This window comes from Kogia breviceps, chromosome 8, assembly GCF_026419965.1.
Source record: "Kogia breviceps isolate mKogBre1 chromosome 8, mKogBre1 haplotype 1, whole genome shotgun sequence".
NCBI classification, from domain to species: domain Eukaryota; kingdom Metazoa; phylum Chordata; class Mammalia; order Artiodactyla; family Physeteridae; genus Kogia; species Kogia breviceps.
This window is the reverse complement of record NC_081317.1, coordinates 7,789,872-7,803,551: the sequence shown is the minus strand read 5'-3', so window position 1 is coordinate 7,803,551 and position 13,680 is coordinate 7,789,872. Positions and strand designations below refer to the sequence as shown.

The 13,680-nt window shown below is 56.0% G+C and overlaps 1 protein-coding gene across 1 annotated transcript in view; it reads right to left on the bottom strand.

Moving 5' to 3' along the window:
* The window catches only part of ENG (endoglin), a 31,683-nt gene extending 20,683 nt beyond the window's left edge, over positions 1-11,000 (bottom strand). Inside the window, exons 1-2 of the mRNA XM_059072589.2 lie at positions 10,582-11,000; positions 1,603-1,745 (exon numbers count right to left, since the gene is read on the bottom strand). Of these exons, the coding sequence (XP_058928572.1) occupies positions 1,603-1,745; positions 10,582-10,648 (210 nt within the window). The 5' untranslated portion in view covers positions 10,649-11,000. The remainder of the gene's footprint in view (positions 1-1,602; positions 1,746-10,581) is intronic.
* Positions 11,001-13,680: the final 2,680 nt, after the last annotated feature.

The following is a 13,680-nucleotide window of genomic DNA, read 5'->3' as shown; positions in this document are numbered from 1 at the left end:
CAGCACCCTGTCGTGCCCCTAAAGACCCTCCAATGACTGTCACTGCCCACAGGATAGAGACCGAACCCCTTACTATGGCGACGGGGCCTTGTCCATCTCCCCAGCCCTGCCCCGAGGTGAACTGTAAGCTCACGATGCAGTGAATCACATGCTGGCCTCATCTGAGTCCCACTTTGCTGCCTATGCGTTCACTCTATCCTCTGCCCTTCCCCGCGGCCTCCTTCAATTCTGTGAACTCTGGCCGTTCTTAGGGTTCCTGCTTCCTCCACGAAGCCCAGCCTAATCCCATAGCAGCTGGCCTAGCCCTGCCCTGCGCTCCCCGAGAAAGCACCAATCGTGTGGGTCCTGGCTGTCTGTCTACACATCTGTCTCCAATAGACCTGGGTGCCTGGCCAGGAGCCTTCTTTCTCTGACACTGGCTCACTGTTGAGTGATTGGGGCTGGGCGGGTCCCAGTGCCACCCAGGCGAGGCACAGAGACCTGAACATCCGAACACACATGATGAACTTACAGAGGGCAATCTCATTTTCCATGTCATGACCAAACTTGAAAAAAATTACAATGGCTATGGAAATCACACAACGTGTGTCTGGCGCTATCTTCGGCTCGGGGGTTATCGAGACCCGCAGTGCTGGCGGCAGGCAGGGTGGTGGGGAGCAGGTCCCCCGATATTGGTGGTCTTGGCACTGTCTTATCACTGCACAAATGCAGGGCAACCTAACAGTTTTGGGGGCCACAAGTTCACCCTGAGCCGACACCACTAAATCGCTATCAGGACCTGAGGCCGCATTGGCCAGGTGTGGCTGCCAGCCCGGGCAGGCCAGGCTCCGGCTGAACACTGAGATCCACTGGAGACCCAGGTGACGGCCTGTCTTGGAGTCTCGGGGATCTAGTGAACGCTGGCCTCGGGCATGTCGCTTCACCTCTCTCAGCCTGCCACAGGTCTCTCCTCCGAAAAGCGGGGAAGCGGACCCTGACAGATGGGCCCTCAGGAGGTTTAATACACGAAAGGTGCTTAACTCTGTTCGTGGTACTTAGCAGGCCTAGCACAGTACCTAGCACATAGTAAGTGCTCAGTAAACGTGTTATTATTATCAAGAGGGACTTAGACAAACTCACGGTGGACCTTCTTGGTGGGGGGAGAATGGTCTCTGAGGTGACATCACCAGCTTCCAGTCTCTGGGGGGCAGCCTGGCGAGGTCACAGATGTTCAATGAGTGACATTCCAGGGAGGGAGATTTGCGCTCAACTGAGGGAAACACTGTCTCAAGGACTCTTAGAGCAGAGCCGTGTCACTGAGAAACAGTGAGCTCCTCATCACTGGAGGTACATGAATGACAGCTCGTCTGGCTCTTCTCCACTCCACCGCCGGCCAAACGCAGCCCTTTGCACCAGAGTCTTGTGTGGGCATCCAGAAGATTGCCCCAGAAATGCCACTGTGAGGCCCTGTGAGATGAGGTGCCCATGCCACACTCCTGGCAGGGGCCCCGGTGAGGTCTCAGCCCACTGTCTCAGGGACAGCCACAAGGAAAGGTTCCCCTCATCTCATCGGCCCTGGGTCATCTGCTGGGTCCTCACCTGACCCTGCCATCAGGCACTCACCTTTAGGAACTCCAAGAAGAGGATGTGGACTTCCAGGGTAGCATTGGGGCTCTGAGCCACGCAGCCCTCAGAAACCTGGCTGGTGATGTATGTCACCTGTGGGTCCACAGGCTGTAGGTCACAATAGACTGTTTCTGCAACACCTGTTGGAAAAGCACAGCCAGAGAGTGGGCCAGTTAAGAGCAACGTGGTGACAATTGCTCCCACTTTCCAAATGCCTACTGGGCGCTTGGCACTGGTGAAGGGCTTTATTGTATCTCCAGAGCTACCCTGCAAGGTGGATATCATTATACCCATTCCACAGATGAAGAAACTGAACCTCAGAAACACAAAGTCTCTTGCCTGAGGTCACAGTGCTAGTAGGTTGACCGATAAAATCCAAGACACCCAGTTAAATCTGAGTAAATTAAAAAATGAATATTTGTTTATTTATTTATTTTTGGCTGGGTTGGGTCTCCGTTTGTGTGCGAGGGCTTTCTCTAGTTGCAGCAAGCGGGGGCCGCTCTTCATCGCGGTGCGCGGGCCTCTCACTTTCGCGGCCTCCCTTGTGGCGGAGCACAGGCTCCAGACGCGCAGGCTCAGCAGTTGTGGCTCACGGGCCTAGTTGCTCCGCGGCATGTGGGATCTTCCCAGACCGGGGCTCGAACCCATGTCCCCTGCATTGGCAGGCAGACTCTCAACCACTGCTTCACCAGGGAAGCCCCAAAACGAGAATTTTTTAAAGAGTAAGTATATCGCAAACATTGCGTGGGATATACTTATACTAAAAGATTTTTCACGGTTTATCCGAAATTAAAATTTAAACTGGGCATCTTAAATTTTCATTTACTACATCTGGCAACCCTAAATGTGTGGTAGGACCCACCTGTGTGCATATCCAAGCCTCTGGGCTGGTCCACTCCAAAAGATCGGGCGACAACAATTCCCCTCTTATGCCTCAAGGAGGCCGGGAGGAACGGGCCAAGGAGGGTTGAGAGTCTCCTGGCCCCGATGGAGACTGAGCCCAGGTTCAGAGGGCAGCTGCCGGAGTCGGCTGCAGAGCCTGCTGCCCGGAAGCGCGGGTCCTGAGGGAGGGCAATGGAATTTCACCCTGACCCAGCAGAGGAGGAAGAGGAAATGAGGCCCCTACACCTCGTCCTGAGGAATGTGCCGGGGAAGGGGGGGCTCCGGAGGAGGGAAGGAGGACAGAGAAGGGGAGACTGTTTGGAAGTTTGTGTCTCCATCTTGTCGCGCTTACTTCCTGTTTTCTTGGAGATCAAAGATGGGTGCGGAGGGCCTGGCCGCACGTCCAGCCGACGCCAGCTCAGAGGAGGGGGGAGGGAGGCTTCTTCTGAATCCCGGGCTCCTGGGCTGTCTTTGGCCTAACCCAGCCTCCTTCCACCTCCTCGCTGGCTCAGGACCCCCAGGGGTCAGAGGAGGACGGCAGACCGCCACCCACCAGCAACACCCTGGGAAGGATATGTCCGGGACAAGGACATTTGGCTTCTAAGTCCTCACCCTGGCCCTGTCCTATGTGTCAGGGACTCCAGAGTGCCTGCATTTTCACTAAAAGCAAGGTCCCTGGAGCCAGGCCGACCTGGGTTTGAATCTCAGGCCCAGCACTTGCTAACTGATGCTGCTTTGGCGAACTATTTCGCTTTGGGCTTTGGTTTCCTTGTCAGTAAAAGGACAGTAAGAATAGAACCCACACAACCCACAGAGGTGAGATAGGGTGGATGGCAGTTCTTTTTATCACAATTCTTTGATTGACTTCAGCCACGGGAGAAGAACTGACCGTCCTAGCGGGGTGGTGTTGTGGTGGAACAGGGTGGCCTGCAGGTGACGGGCCTCCGTGGGGGGTGGGGGCACTGATATCTCAGGCTCAAGTAGACTCCACCTCCACCTGCTGCTGATCGCCCCCCTTGGGGCCCACCGAGCCCCTCACGCTCTCCCTGTCCCTGATAGTGAAGACAGACTTCTTGGCTGTTACTTAGTCCCGCTGTACAGATGGGGAAACCGAGGCCCGGAGACAAGCGATGTGCCCTTCAGAGGACACGCGGCTGACCAGGCCGGGCTCGGACCTACCTCTCCCCACTGGACCAAGGGTCTGGCTTGCAGATTAGTGCAGCGCTTTCCTCCTTCCCTTCGGACTTTCCCTGCCCCCTCCCCAGACTTCCAGGAACCCCAGTTCCTCCCCATTGCTGGGGCCTCCTGGGGCCACCTCCTCCATGCCGTCAGTCAGCGCAGTCAGCCAGCAGCCAGCGGGAGAGGCCACAGGCCTAGCCATTATGTAATGATCAGATAACAGGCCAGGCTGGGAGATCAGATAAGAGGTCCATTTATTTTGGGGCCTTTTCGAGTCCTGGCCGCCCCCACTCCGCAGACGAGAATGGGGAGGCAGGAGGGCGTGTGACGCCCAGGGCCTGTCTCCCGGAGCCAGAGGCGGGCCCAGACAGAGCTGAAAACAATCCCCTGGCATCAAGGGAAACTCTGGGGCTCCTGGGACCTGGGTTGGAGGAGGCGCCGCTGGGGCCCTGGGTGACCTGGTGAGTGAGAGACCTACCAACTGCGAGGTCACCTCTCCACCTCTGTCGCCTCCCTATCCTCCCCCACCCGCAAGCACAGAGCCACCTTGGGGGCTTTCCAGATGGCCACCCCCAGCACCTCGGGCGGCCAAGAGGATGATGGTCAAGCAAAGCCAGCTCTGGAGCTGGATGGTCTGAGTGAAGTCCCAGCCCTGCCTCTTAAAAAAGCTGGTCACCCTGGGGCTTCCCTGGTGGCATGGTGGTTAAGAATCTGCCTGCCAATGGATTCTTAACCCATTGGGGACACGGGGTCGAGCCCTAGTCCTGGAAGATCCCACAGGCCACGGAGCAGCTAAGCCCGTGCGCCACGACTGCTGAGCCTGAGCTCTAGAGCCTGCGAGCCACAACTACGGAAGCCCACGCGCCTAGAGCAACAAAGAGAAGCCACGCGATGAGAAGCCCATGCACCGAGACGAAGAGTAGCCCCCGCTTGCCGCAACTAGGAAAAAGCCCGCACGCGCCAACGAAGATCCAACGCGGCCAAAAATAAATAAATAATTAAAAAAAAAAAAAACACCTGGTCACCTTGAGCAAAAGCCTAACTTCTCTGAGCCTCAGTTTCCCCATTTGCAAAACAGCTTCCATCACGCTTACTGGGCGCCAGGTACTCTTCTGTGGCTTTATGTGGGTTCGTTCATTCGATGCTCATAGCAGCCCTAGGAGGTAGGTGCCATTATGATAACCATTTGACACAAGGGGAAACTGAAGAGCAGGGAGGTGCAAGAAGTTGCCTGAGGGCACGCAGCTGTTAAGTGGCAGGGCCTGTATTGGAACCCAGACAATCCAGCTTTGGCGCCCAGCACCCACTTTGCAGGCTATGTATCAGCTGCATGAGGTAACCCATGTACAGAGCCTGGTACCCAGTAAGTGTTCTGGACACAGTAGCTGTGATTATTTCATGAAACGAGGGCCAATCCTCTTTGACAAGGATCTTTTCTGCTTTTCCTCTTCTTCAGTTACCCAGCCACCCTTTGCTCTTTTCAAGGGCCAATTGTGGCCTCAGAGATTTCCCTGTGTCCAGCCCCACCAGTGCCCCTGGGCCTGGCCACCAGTGAGGCCTCAACGCTCCTTTCCCTAGTCTGTCTCTGGCTGCCCGATGTCTGCGGGCTAAGGCCATACTCCACAACCTGGAGTGGAGTTAAAAAATGCAGGAAAAAAAAAAAAAAAGTGCAGGGATCTGATAGATGCTGAAGGTTCAGAGCCTGATTCTACTACTTGCCAACTTCCTTTCCATGCCTCAGTGCTATTATCTGTAGAATGGGGATGGTGATAATCAAAATACCTTCCTCAACGAATTGGTGAGAATATTGGAAAATTGACCCATGCACAGGGCCAAGGAGGCTCCTCATGTGTGAGGAACTGCCAACCGCCGTCACGGTTATTTATGTCCAGCAGTGGGGACAAGTGAACTTTTCCGTCCAACACACCTTGTTCCTTGCCCTTGCCATGCACTTTCCCAGACTAATAGTCTCCCTTTATTTGACGACTTCTCTTCAATTCCTGTTCATCCTTTAAAACCCTGCTGTGAAAATCTTCTCATCAGAACCCACCCAGGGACTTCCCTGGCGGTCCAGCGGTTAAGACTTCGCCTTCCAATGCAGGTGGTGCGGGTTCGATCCCTGGTAGGGGAGCTAAGATCCCTCATGCCTCGTGGCCAAAAAACCAACACGTAAAACAGAAGCAATATTGTAACAAATTCAATAAAGACTTTAACAATGGTCCGCATCACAAAAATCTTAAAAAAAAAAAAAGAACCCATCCAGTTGTGCTCTAGGTGGGAGGGCCACTGCAGGTGTAGGAAAGAAACCTAATGCGTGGGGTGAGAGGAGCTGACAACAGAGAGAGCCTCATCGTCTTCCCTAAGGCACTATGGGGTATGGTTCGGTCCGGGGCCCGAGCCCCGGCTGCTCATTTCTGAGCTGTGTTACTCAGGCAAATTCCTTCACCTGTCAGTGCCCCCGTCTCCTCGGCTTGAAAATGGGGGTAACCGGAGTGTCGGCTTCATCGGGCTCTTGGGAAGGTTAAGTGTGATGGCACACAAAACAAGCCTAGAGGAGTGTCTGGCGTTCACCCCCACCCCATCACAGGTATCGAAGTCAGCTCAGCCTTGGACGAGGGTCCTCTTCAGCCTCCAGGGCTGAGGCCCCGAAGCTGCAGCTAGAAGGGGGAGGTTGCTCCAGAGCCAGGGCAATCAGCGCTCCAAGCCTTCCACACCCACCCAGGCCACCAAAGATGCAGAGCAAAGAAGCTGGGTTGAAGAAAAGCAGCCCGGACCTGTCACTTGTCCCGAGGCTTGATTTCTTCGTCTGTAACCTGGGTAGAGAGACAAAGGGCTGCCTGATGCACTGGGGACACAGAAGAGGTGGTCCCTCCTTCTTGCCCAGATCCTTTGTCAGGTCCTCAAGCAAATAAATAGACCAGGCCTGTCCTCAGAGGGTCCATCACTGACCTATCTGTGCGCGTGAGAGAGACATCCATTCTTTCTCTCCCTCTGGGTCTCGGTGGCACCATCTGTCTGGCTGAAGTGACAACCTTAATGGTTATGCCCCCACTGTCCCCAGGGACCCACTGTCTCCTGGTTCACACGGCTTCTGCTTCAACCTCCCTTTCCTCCAGACAAACGGGAAGCTGCCCCAATGCGGGCTCTAAGAGATGGATATTTGTGGTCTGTGTCCTGCTTCCCTAGCAGGACATGTCCTGCCCCCCTTTCCAGGGAGTCCCAGACCCTCACACATGTGGCCAGCAGTACAGGGGACCCCAAGTCTCACCTCTACCCCATCCTCCAGCAAACGCTCGTCCACACTTAGGAGATACTCTTTGATCCCAGCCACCCAACATGGGCCACGAACCCCTGCACCTCCACTTCTGGGACTCTATCCAAGTGAAATACTCCAAAATACAGGAAAAGATGCATGTACCAAAAACGTGCATGGAAGTGGTATTTATAACTGGCTCCAAAGGGGAAACCACCTAAGTATTCAACAATAAAGAATTCATTAGGCAAACGATGAGATGGCACGTTTGAGGGAGAGACGATTCTAGAACCACAAATGGGATGGCTATGGAGTCCACATGACAACACAGAAAACTTCTGGGACATAAGAAGGGTACACGAGATTTCCAAATTTGATCCACCTGCATTAAAATTACCTTAAAAAGCTAGACAAAAACTAGTAAGCAATCCACCAGCGTGCTAACAGTACCCATACTAATAAAGGAGCCGGGGAAGCCGTTTTTTTCCCCTCTTATCTGTTTCTGTTTCCTTTGAGGAGTGGTCTAAAGCGAATATATGGTTAAATTGCTTTTTAAAAATCTCTACATATTTGTTCTTTTAAAAATTCATGTAGGGCTTCCCTGGGGGGCGCAGTGGTTGGGAGTCCGCCTGCCAATGCAGGGGACACGGGTTCGAGCCCTGGTCCGGGAGGATCCCCATGCTGCGGAGCGGCTGGGCCCGTGCGCCACAACTACTGAGCCCGCGTGCTGCAACTACTGGGGCCCTTGCGCTTAGGGCCTGTGCTCTGCAGCAAGAGAGGCCACCGCAATGAGAAGCCCGTGCACTGCAATGAAGAGTAGCCCCCACTCGCCACAATTAGAGAAAAGCCTTGGCTCAGCAGTGAAGACCCAACGCAGCCAAAAGTAAATAAATAAATTTTTTTTAAAAAATTCATGTAAATCAACTATACTTCAATTAAAAAAAAAAATTCCAACACGACAAAAATGTGTGTCTTAGAAAATGAAAATCCTCTAGAGGAACCCAGTGCTAAAGAACAGTGACGTGGGGATTTTCTTTGTGCATATTGTGTATTATTACTTTTTTATTCTTACAGAAATGGAGTCGTTGATGTTTGGACACCTGACAATGTGTCCCAGACACGTGTCCACAGCAATGTAGATGTGTAGCTAGCTTTTTCTTGGTAACGGCTGTGTAGGGTTCCACTAGCACAGTCACCCACTTCATAAGGCCCGGGCTGGCAGACACTGGGTGGTTTCCAGTCGTGCGGTTTTTGTTACAGGTACCTACGGACCACACATCTTTAAAGAGTCGGGCAAGTAACTCCGCGGGGTTGACTTCTGAAGGTGAGTCTGTTACACAAGTTATGGTTTTGAAAGATTCTGCCAAGCTGTGTTCCCAGAAGGCTGGACTCGTTTGGGACATGTTTTCATCCCATTTTGACCCCCTCCAACTTTAACAAGGATGCCTGGGTCACTAGCACTCCCACCCCATCCCCTGGCATGGAGATCTGGCTTCCCCACCCTGGCCCTGGTCCCCATCTGCCCTCCATGGGCCTCAATTTTCCAGACTGAAGATGAGCTGGGCTGGAGGCTTTGGGAAGCCCTTGAGCCCTATGATCACTGGGTGCTAGTACCTGCTCGCAGAAGCAGATTGATACATTTTCAGGAGTTTTTCCAGTTGGCTCTTAAACATAGCCATTTTTTTTTTTTTTTTTTTTTTTTTTTTTTGCGGTACGCGGGCCTCTCACTGCTGTGGCCTCTCCCGTTGCGGAGCACAGGCTCCGGACGCGCAGGCTCAGCGGCCATGGCTCACGGGCCCAGCCGCTCCACGGCATGTGGGATCCTCCCGGACCGGGGCACGAACCTGTGTCCCCTGCATCGGCAGGCGGACTCTCAAGCACTGCGCCACCAGGGAAGCCCCAAACGTAGCCATTATTAAAAATTAAATTTTATAAGCTTACAATTAAATAAATTATATATATTTAAAAGTTAATAAATATCAAAACTCATTACTCCCTAATTATTTTATTCCCTTTTGTATTATCTGTGCTCTTGAGGTTATCTACGTCTGTAATATCTGTGTGGTGGAAATAGCAGATAAAGGTTTATTACTGTGCACCCGCCCCAACTCTGAGTCTGCTGAGTTGATAGCTCGAAATCAGCCCTGTGGGAACATTTACACCGTGGATATTGACAAACGTTACCCCACCCCACCCTCCGCTCCACTGTTCATTATTTGCCAGCACACCAGTGCCTTCGATCCTATAAAACCAGGCCCTAAAGAGCTCCGAGGATCTTTCTCTGATGACCTAGAGGAAGAGTGTTAACAAGCTAGAATGTGGCGGGAGGTGGGAGAAAGGCAGGGTGGCCTGGGGGCCTATCGTGGAGCTCAGGTAGGGCTTCTGTCTGAGCTGTGTGAACTCAGCAGGTCACAGCCTCCACTTCCCCTCCTGTCAAATGGGGCAATAAAGGCCGCAGTCTTGCAGGGTGACTAGGAGCTGTATCAAGAGGGGTCGCCATATCACCCGTGGTCGGGAGCAAGTGCTCAGGGGAGGCCCAGGCCTGGGGCAAATCCCTGCTGGGTCACTTAATGTCTGAGACCCATTCCTGTCTATCAGTGAGGCAGTGGTAAGAGCTTTAGAGATCAAGGGCTAGGGACTTTCAAATGCTGCGGGTTCGGGTAGCGTGGGGAGGGGGTGGCCACCGCTGCTGCTGTTCCCATGCTCACCCCCCACCCTCGATCCTTTCAGGAGGTTCTGGATGTGCGAGAGGTGAAGGGGGGTCCACAGGGCTGTCCTGGGGCTTTAGGCAGATGAGGGGCAGGGCACGGCGAGGCCCACGGTGAGTGGAATAAGGGGCTGGGAGCGTTACTGCCCCTCATCTGCTCATTTCAGAAGACAGCCGAGGCCAAGACCACCTGGAGAAGCCTCCAGGCTTAGCAGTCTCCGCAGAGCCCCTAGTCTGGGCCTGTGCCTGCATCCTGTACACTTTTTGAGGAGGAGAGAATCAGGTAGAAGCTGAGAGAGCATCGCGGCTGTCCGAAGGGCTCCGGGAGCCATTCACAGATCCCGGGGAAGGTGAGGGTAGAGGAATTTAAAACTAATCCTAAAACAACAACAACACAGAAACAACCAGCCCGCCGCTCTCTACAAGCATTGCCTCACCGCGGACTTCCCCAACAGCCTCGAGGGGAGTTCTCCTACCATCCCCGCTCGGCTCAGAGGCCGAGATCACACCGCGAGGAAATAATGACATGAGCTTTGCACCCAGAGTCCACGATCTGACTGTGAGGCCACACACCCCCTCCCATCCCACACGTTCCTCAGATGGGAAACTTAAGGCCCAGAGAGGGCAGGAGAGTCTCCAGGGGCTGCACAGCACTCTGGGACCTGGGCTTCCTGGGGAGAAACTGGATGTAGCTGGGAGGGCAGAAGCCAGCGCAGCCAGAGTTAAGGTAAATAACTCATCCCTGTTTGCCTGAGACTTTTAGGGCTGAAAGCTCTTCGTCCTGCCAAACCGGGATGGTTGGTCACCCCATGGCATCTGTCTTGGGCTGTCCAAACGTCCCAGGACAGCTCCACTGGACGTGAGCTCGGGACACACGGAGGAGGCCCGGAACACTAGGGGCCTGGTCTGCTCCCCGGGGGCCCAGTCTCCCCACCCCGGGTCCCTGGACACCTACTTGTGGGGCCGAGGCTGCAGAGAGCCAGCAGCAGGGCGACGGCCTGGGGGAACGTGCCGCGGTCCATGCTGTCCACCCGGGGATCTGTGTGCTGGGCCTTAGCCGGTGTCCAGGGGCAGGGCTGCAGGCGGGCGCCGGGGCCGGCGTGGGCTCTCGCGGGGACCCAAGGGGAGCAGGCAGCTGGAGCGACAGCGTCCCTGCTCCAGCCTTCTGAGGTGGCGGCCAAGGGGTCAGGAGAAGTGGGCACGGGGGCGCGGGGCCAGGCCGGGGATCACTGGCCGAGGGCTGAGCGGGGAGGGGCTGCGGGGCTCCCGTGGACGGCGGCGGCGGCAGTCACGGCCTGTGGATGCGGATGGAGGCTGGGGTCTGAGCGTCAGCAGTGCGGAGCTCCCGGCTCATCCAGCCTGGCTCGGGGAGGCAGGAAATGCGCTTCCTTAGACAAGGGGCCGGGCCAGGCGGCCTGCCAGGCGGGGAGAGGAAGTGCCACGGGCTTTGTCGCTGGGTGGGGGGCCCTGGGGCGTGGGGGAGGCAGTGGGGTGGGAGGACCCAGGCTCCAGGCTCGTCTCCCCACACACCCAACCTCCCATCCCACCCTCTCCGGGGCTGGCTGGTGGGGTGCATCTGGCAGCCCCCAGGGGACAGATGAAAAGAATCACCCCAACAGCCCACCAAGGGGAACTTTCAGGGGCCAGGCCTGTCCAAGGTGCTTCATGTGGAACTCAGCTCCATGTAATCACTGTTCCCATTTTGCAGATGAGAAGACAGAGGACTGCAAAGATGAGATTGTTGGCCCAAGAAGATGGTGGAGCTGGAATTTGAACAGGTCTCATTGGGCACCAAAGGTGGCTTACATAAGTGTGACACCCGGCTGGCATCCCCTTGTCTTATAAACAGGGGACCTGAGGCCCAGGATAAGGGAGGAACACTCCAAAACTGGTACAGCATGGCAGCTGGGACTGAGGCCTCAGGGCCCAGAGAGGACAGGGGACAGGCAGAGGGCCACTTTCTTTCTGTCACCTCCATGGCTGGAAAATCCTTCAGGGACAAATGACAGCCCTAAATGAAAGCATGTGCGTGTGGGGGGAGGGGTGGGACACACTTTAATGGCTTTTTTTTTTTTTTTTGGCTCTGTTGGGTCTTTATTGCGGTGCATGGGCTTCTCATCGCGGTGGCTCCTCTTGTCGCGGAGCACGGGCTCTAGGCGCGTGGGCTTCGGTAGTTGCGGCACGCGGGCTCAGTAGTTGTGGCTCGCGGGCTCTAGAGCTCAGGCTCAGTAGCCGTGGGGCACGGGCTTAGTTGCTCCGCGGCATGTGGGATCTTCCCGGACCAGGGCTTGAACCCATATCCCCTGCGTTGGCAGGTGGATTCTTGAACACCGCGCCACCAGGGAAGTCCCTTTAATGGCATTTCTGACGTTCAAGACCCTGCCGTGCTTGCTGTGAGCTGTGAGGTCTCGAGCCAGTGCCCTCCACCCTCAGTCATCCTGTTTGTAAAGCGGGCACGATGATGCCTTCCTCACCAGGCTGTTGTGAGGTTTCCATGGGTTGGGGCACTGCAGCACAGAGCCCTGGGCCGGCACTCAGGACGCGCTCAGCCATCAGTGCTCCCTGAGCCTGGGAGACAATCCCAGAACTGTCCCTTGTTTGTTTTGCAAACAGTAAGAGCCAACTACATGCCTACCGTGGTGCTGGTCACGAGTAGCACTTTAGGGTCAGGCCCAAGGAAGCTCAGAGGAGGAAGCCTGGGCTGCCTGGAGGAGGTGGCATTTAGGCCTGGCCTGTGGAGGTCTGGGCGAGTTGGGGGTAGGGAGAGAAGAAAGGGTGAGGAGGGCATGTCGGGCTGGGGAACCAGCCTGAGCAAAGGCATAGAGGCCAGAAGTGGCCTGACCGCCCAAGCAGGGGTGTGGTGGTGCCGGGAAGCCCGGAGGGGCAGACCCTGGCCCTGCTCTGGGATGGGGGAGCTTGAATGCCAGGCCTTTCTCCTGAAGGCCATGGGGAGTCATGAAAGGTTCCGGAGCAGAAGGTGCCGGCAGAGCAGGCTTTGAGAAGACAAACCTTGGTGTGTACTGGCGGGACCCGCAGCGGGGATGGAGCCAGGGCTTTTTCTCTTTATACTGTATTGGTCACAGATGGAGAAATTGAAGCCCAGGGAAGGAGGAGAAGGTGGGAGCCCTGGCTGCCTCTGAAGGGAGCAGAGGGCAGAGCGGGAGTGTGTTTGTGTCTGCAGGAGCTGACCCCCGGGGGTGGGAAGGCCGGGTGTGGCTCCTTGGGTGGGGAACGGGACGGGGTGGGGGGGTGGGGGGGGGAGGTTCGCGTGCCCAGCCCTGCGGCTGGCTGGCTGCGTGGCCAATTACCGGTCAGGCGTGAGTGTGGGCTCACAGGAGACCCACCTCGGCCCAGCAGGCCAGGAAGGTCGGACAGGGAGGACAGGGCCACCCCAGAGCGGCAGCCCGAGTGTGGCAGCTCCTCTGTCTTTTCCTGCAGCCGCGGAGATGGGGAGGTGGGTGCCACGAGGCAAAGGGTGGCTTCAGTGGGGGAAGGTTGGGTGAGGTTTCCCAGGCCCCCACCGGCGTCGGTGCCCCAGGGACAGTTAGTTAATCCAGCTCCCTGGGGCTGCACTCTCCCTCGGCCCCGCCCTAGGCGTTCACCTTATCAGCTCTGAATCCTCAGAGCCACCCCTAAGTCACACCACTGACAGAGGAGGAGCCCAAGGCTTCCTGAGGTTTGCGAGACCTCCAGCTGGAGACCCCAGGACTGCCTGGCTCCAAGCTCAGCTCCTTCCCTGCTGCTCCCATCTGAGCGGAATCTGGAGAGGACAGATGTCACCGGGTGAGGGGGATTGTGGTCCAGAATGGGCGCTGGGGCATCCGAGGCTGTAGCATGGACCCCGTAGGAGGCCCTTCTCAAACCTCCCTCCCTCCCGCCCTCATGCTGCACAATCCAACCCCTCCCACGTTGTAAACAAGACCCACCGGGTTTCTCTTGAAAGCAGGAGAGGCTGCAGGTGGACACAGGAAGAACTTGCAGCACACTTCCAGGGAAAGAAAAATCTATAGGCAGCACAGGAGGGCCTGGAGCCCTGACCCCAGATACCTGGTGG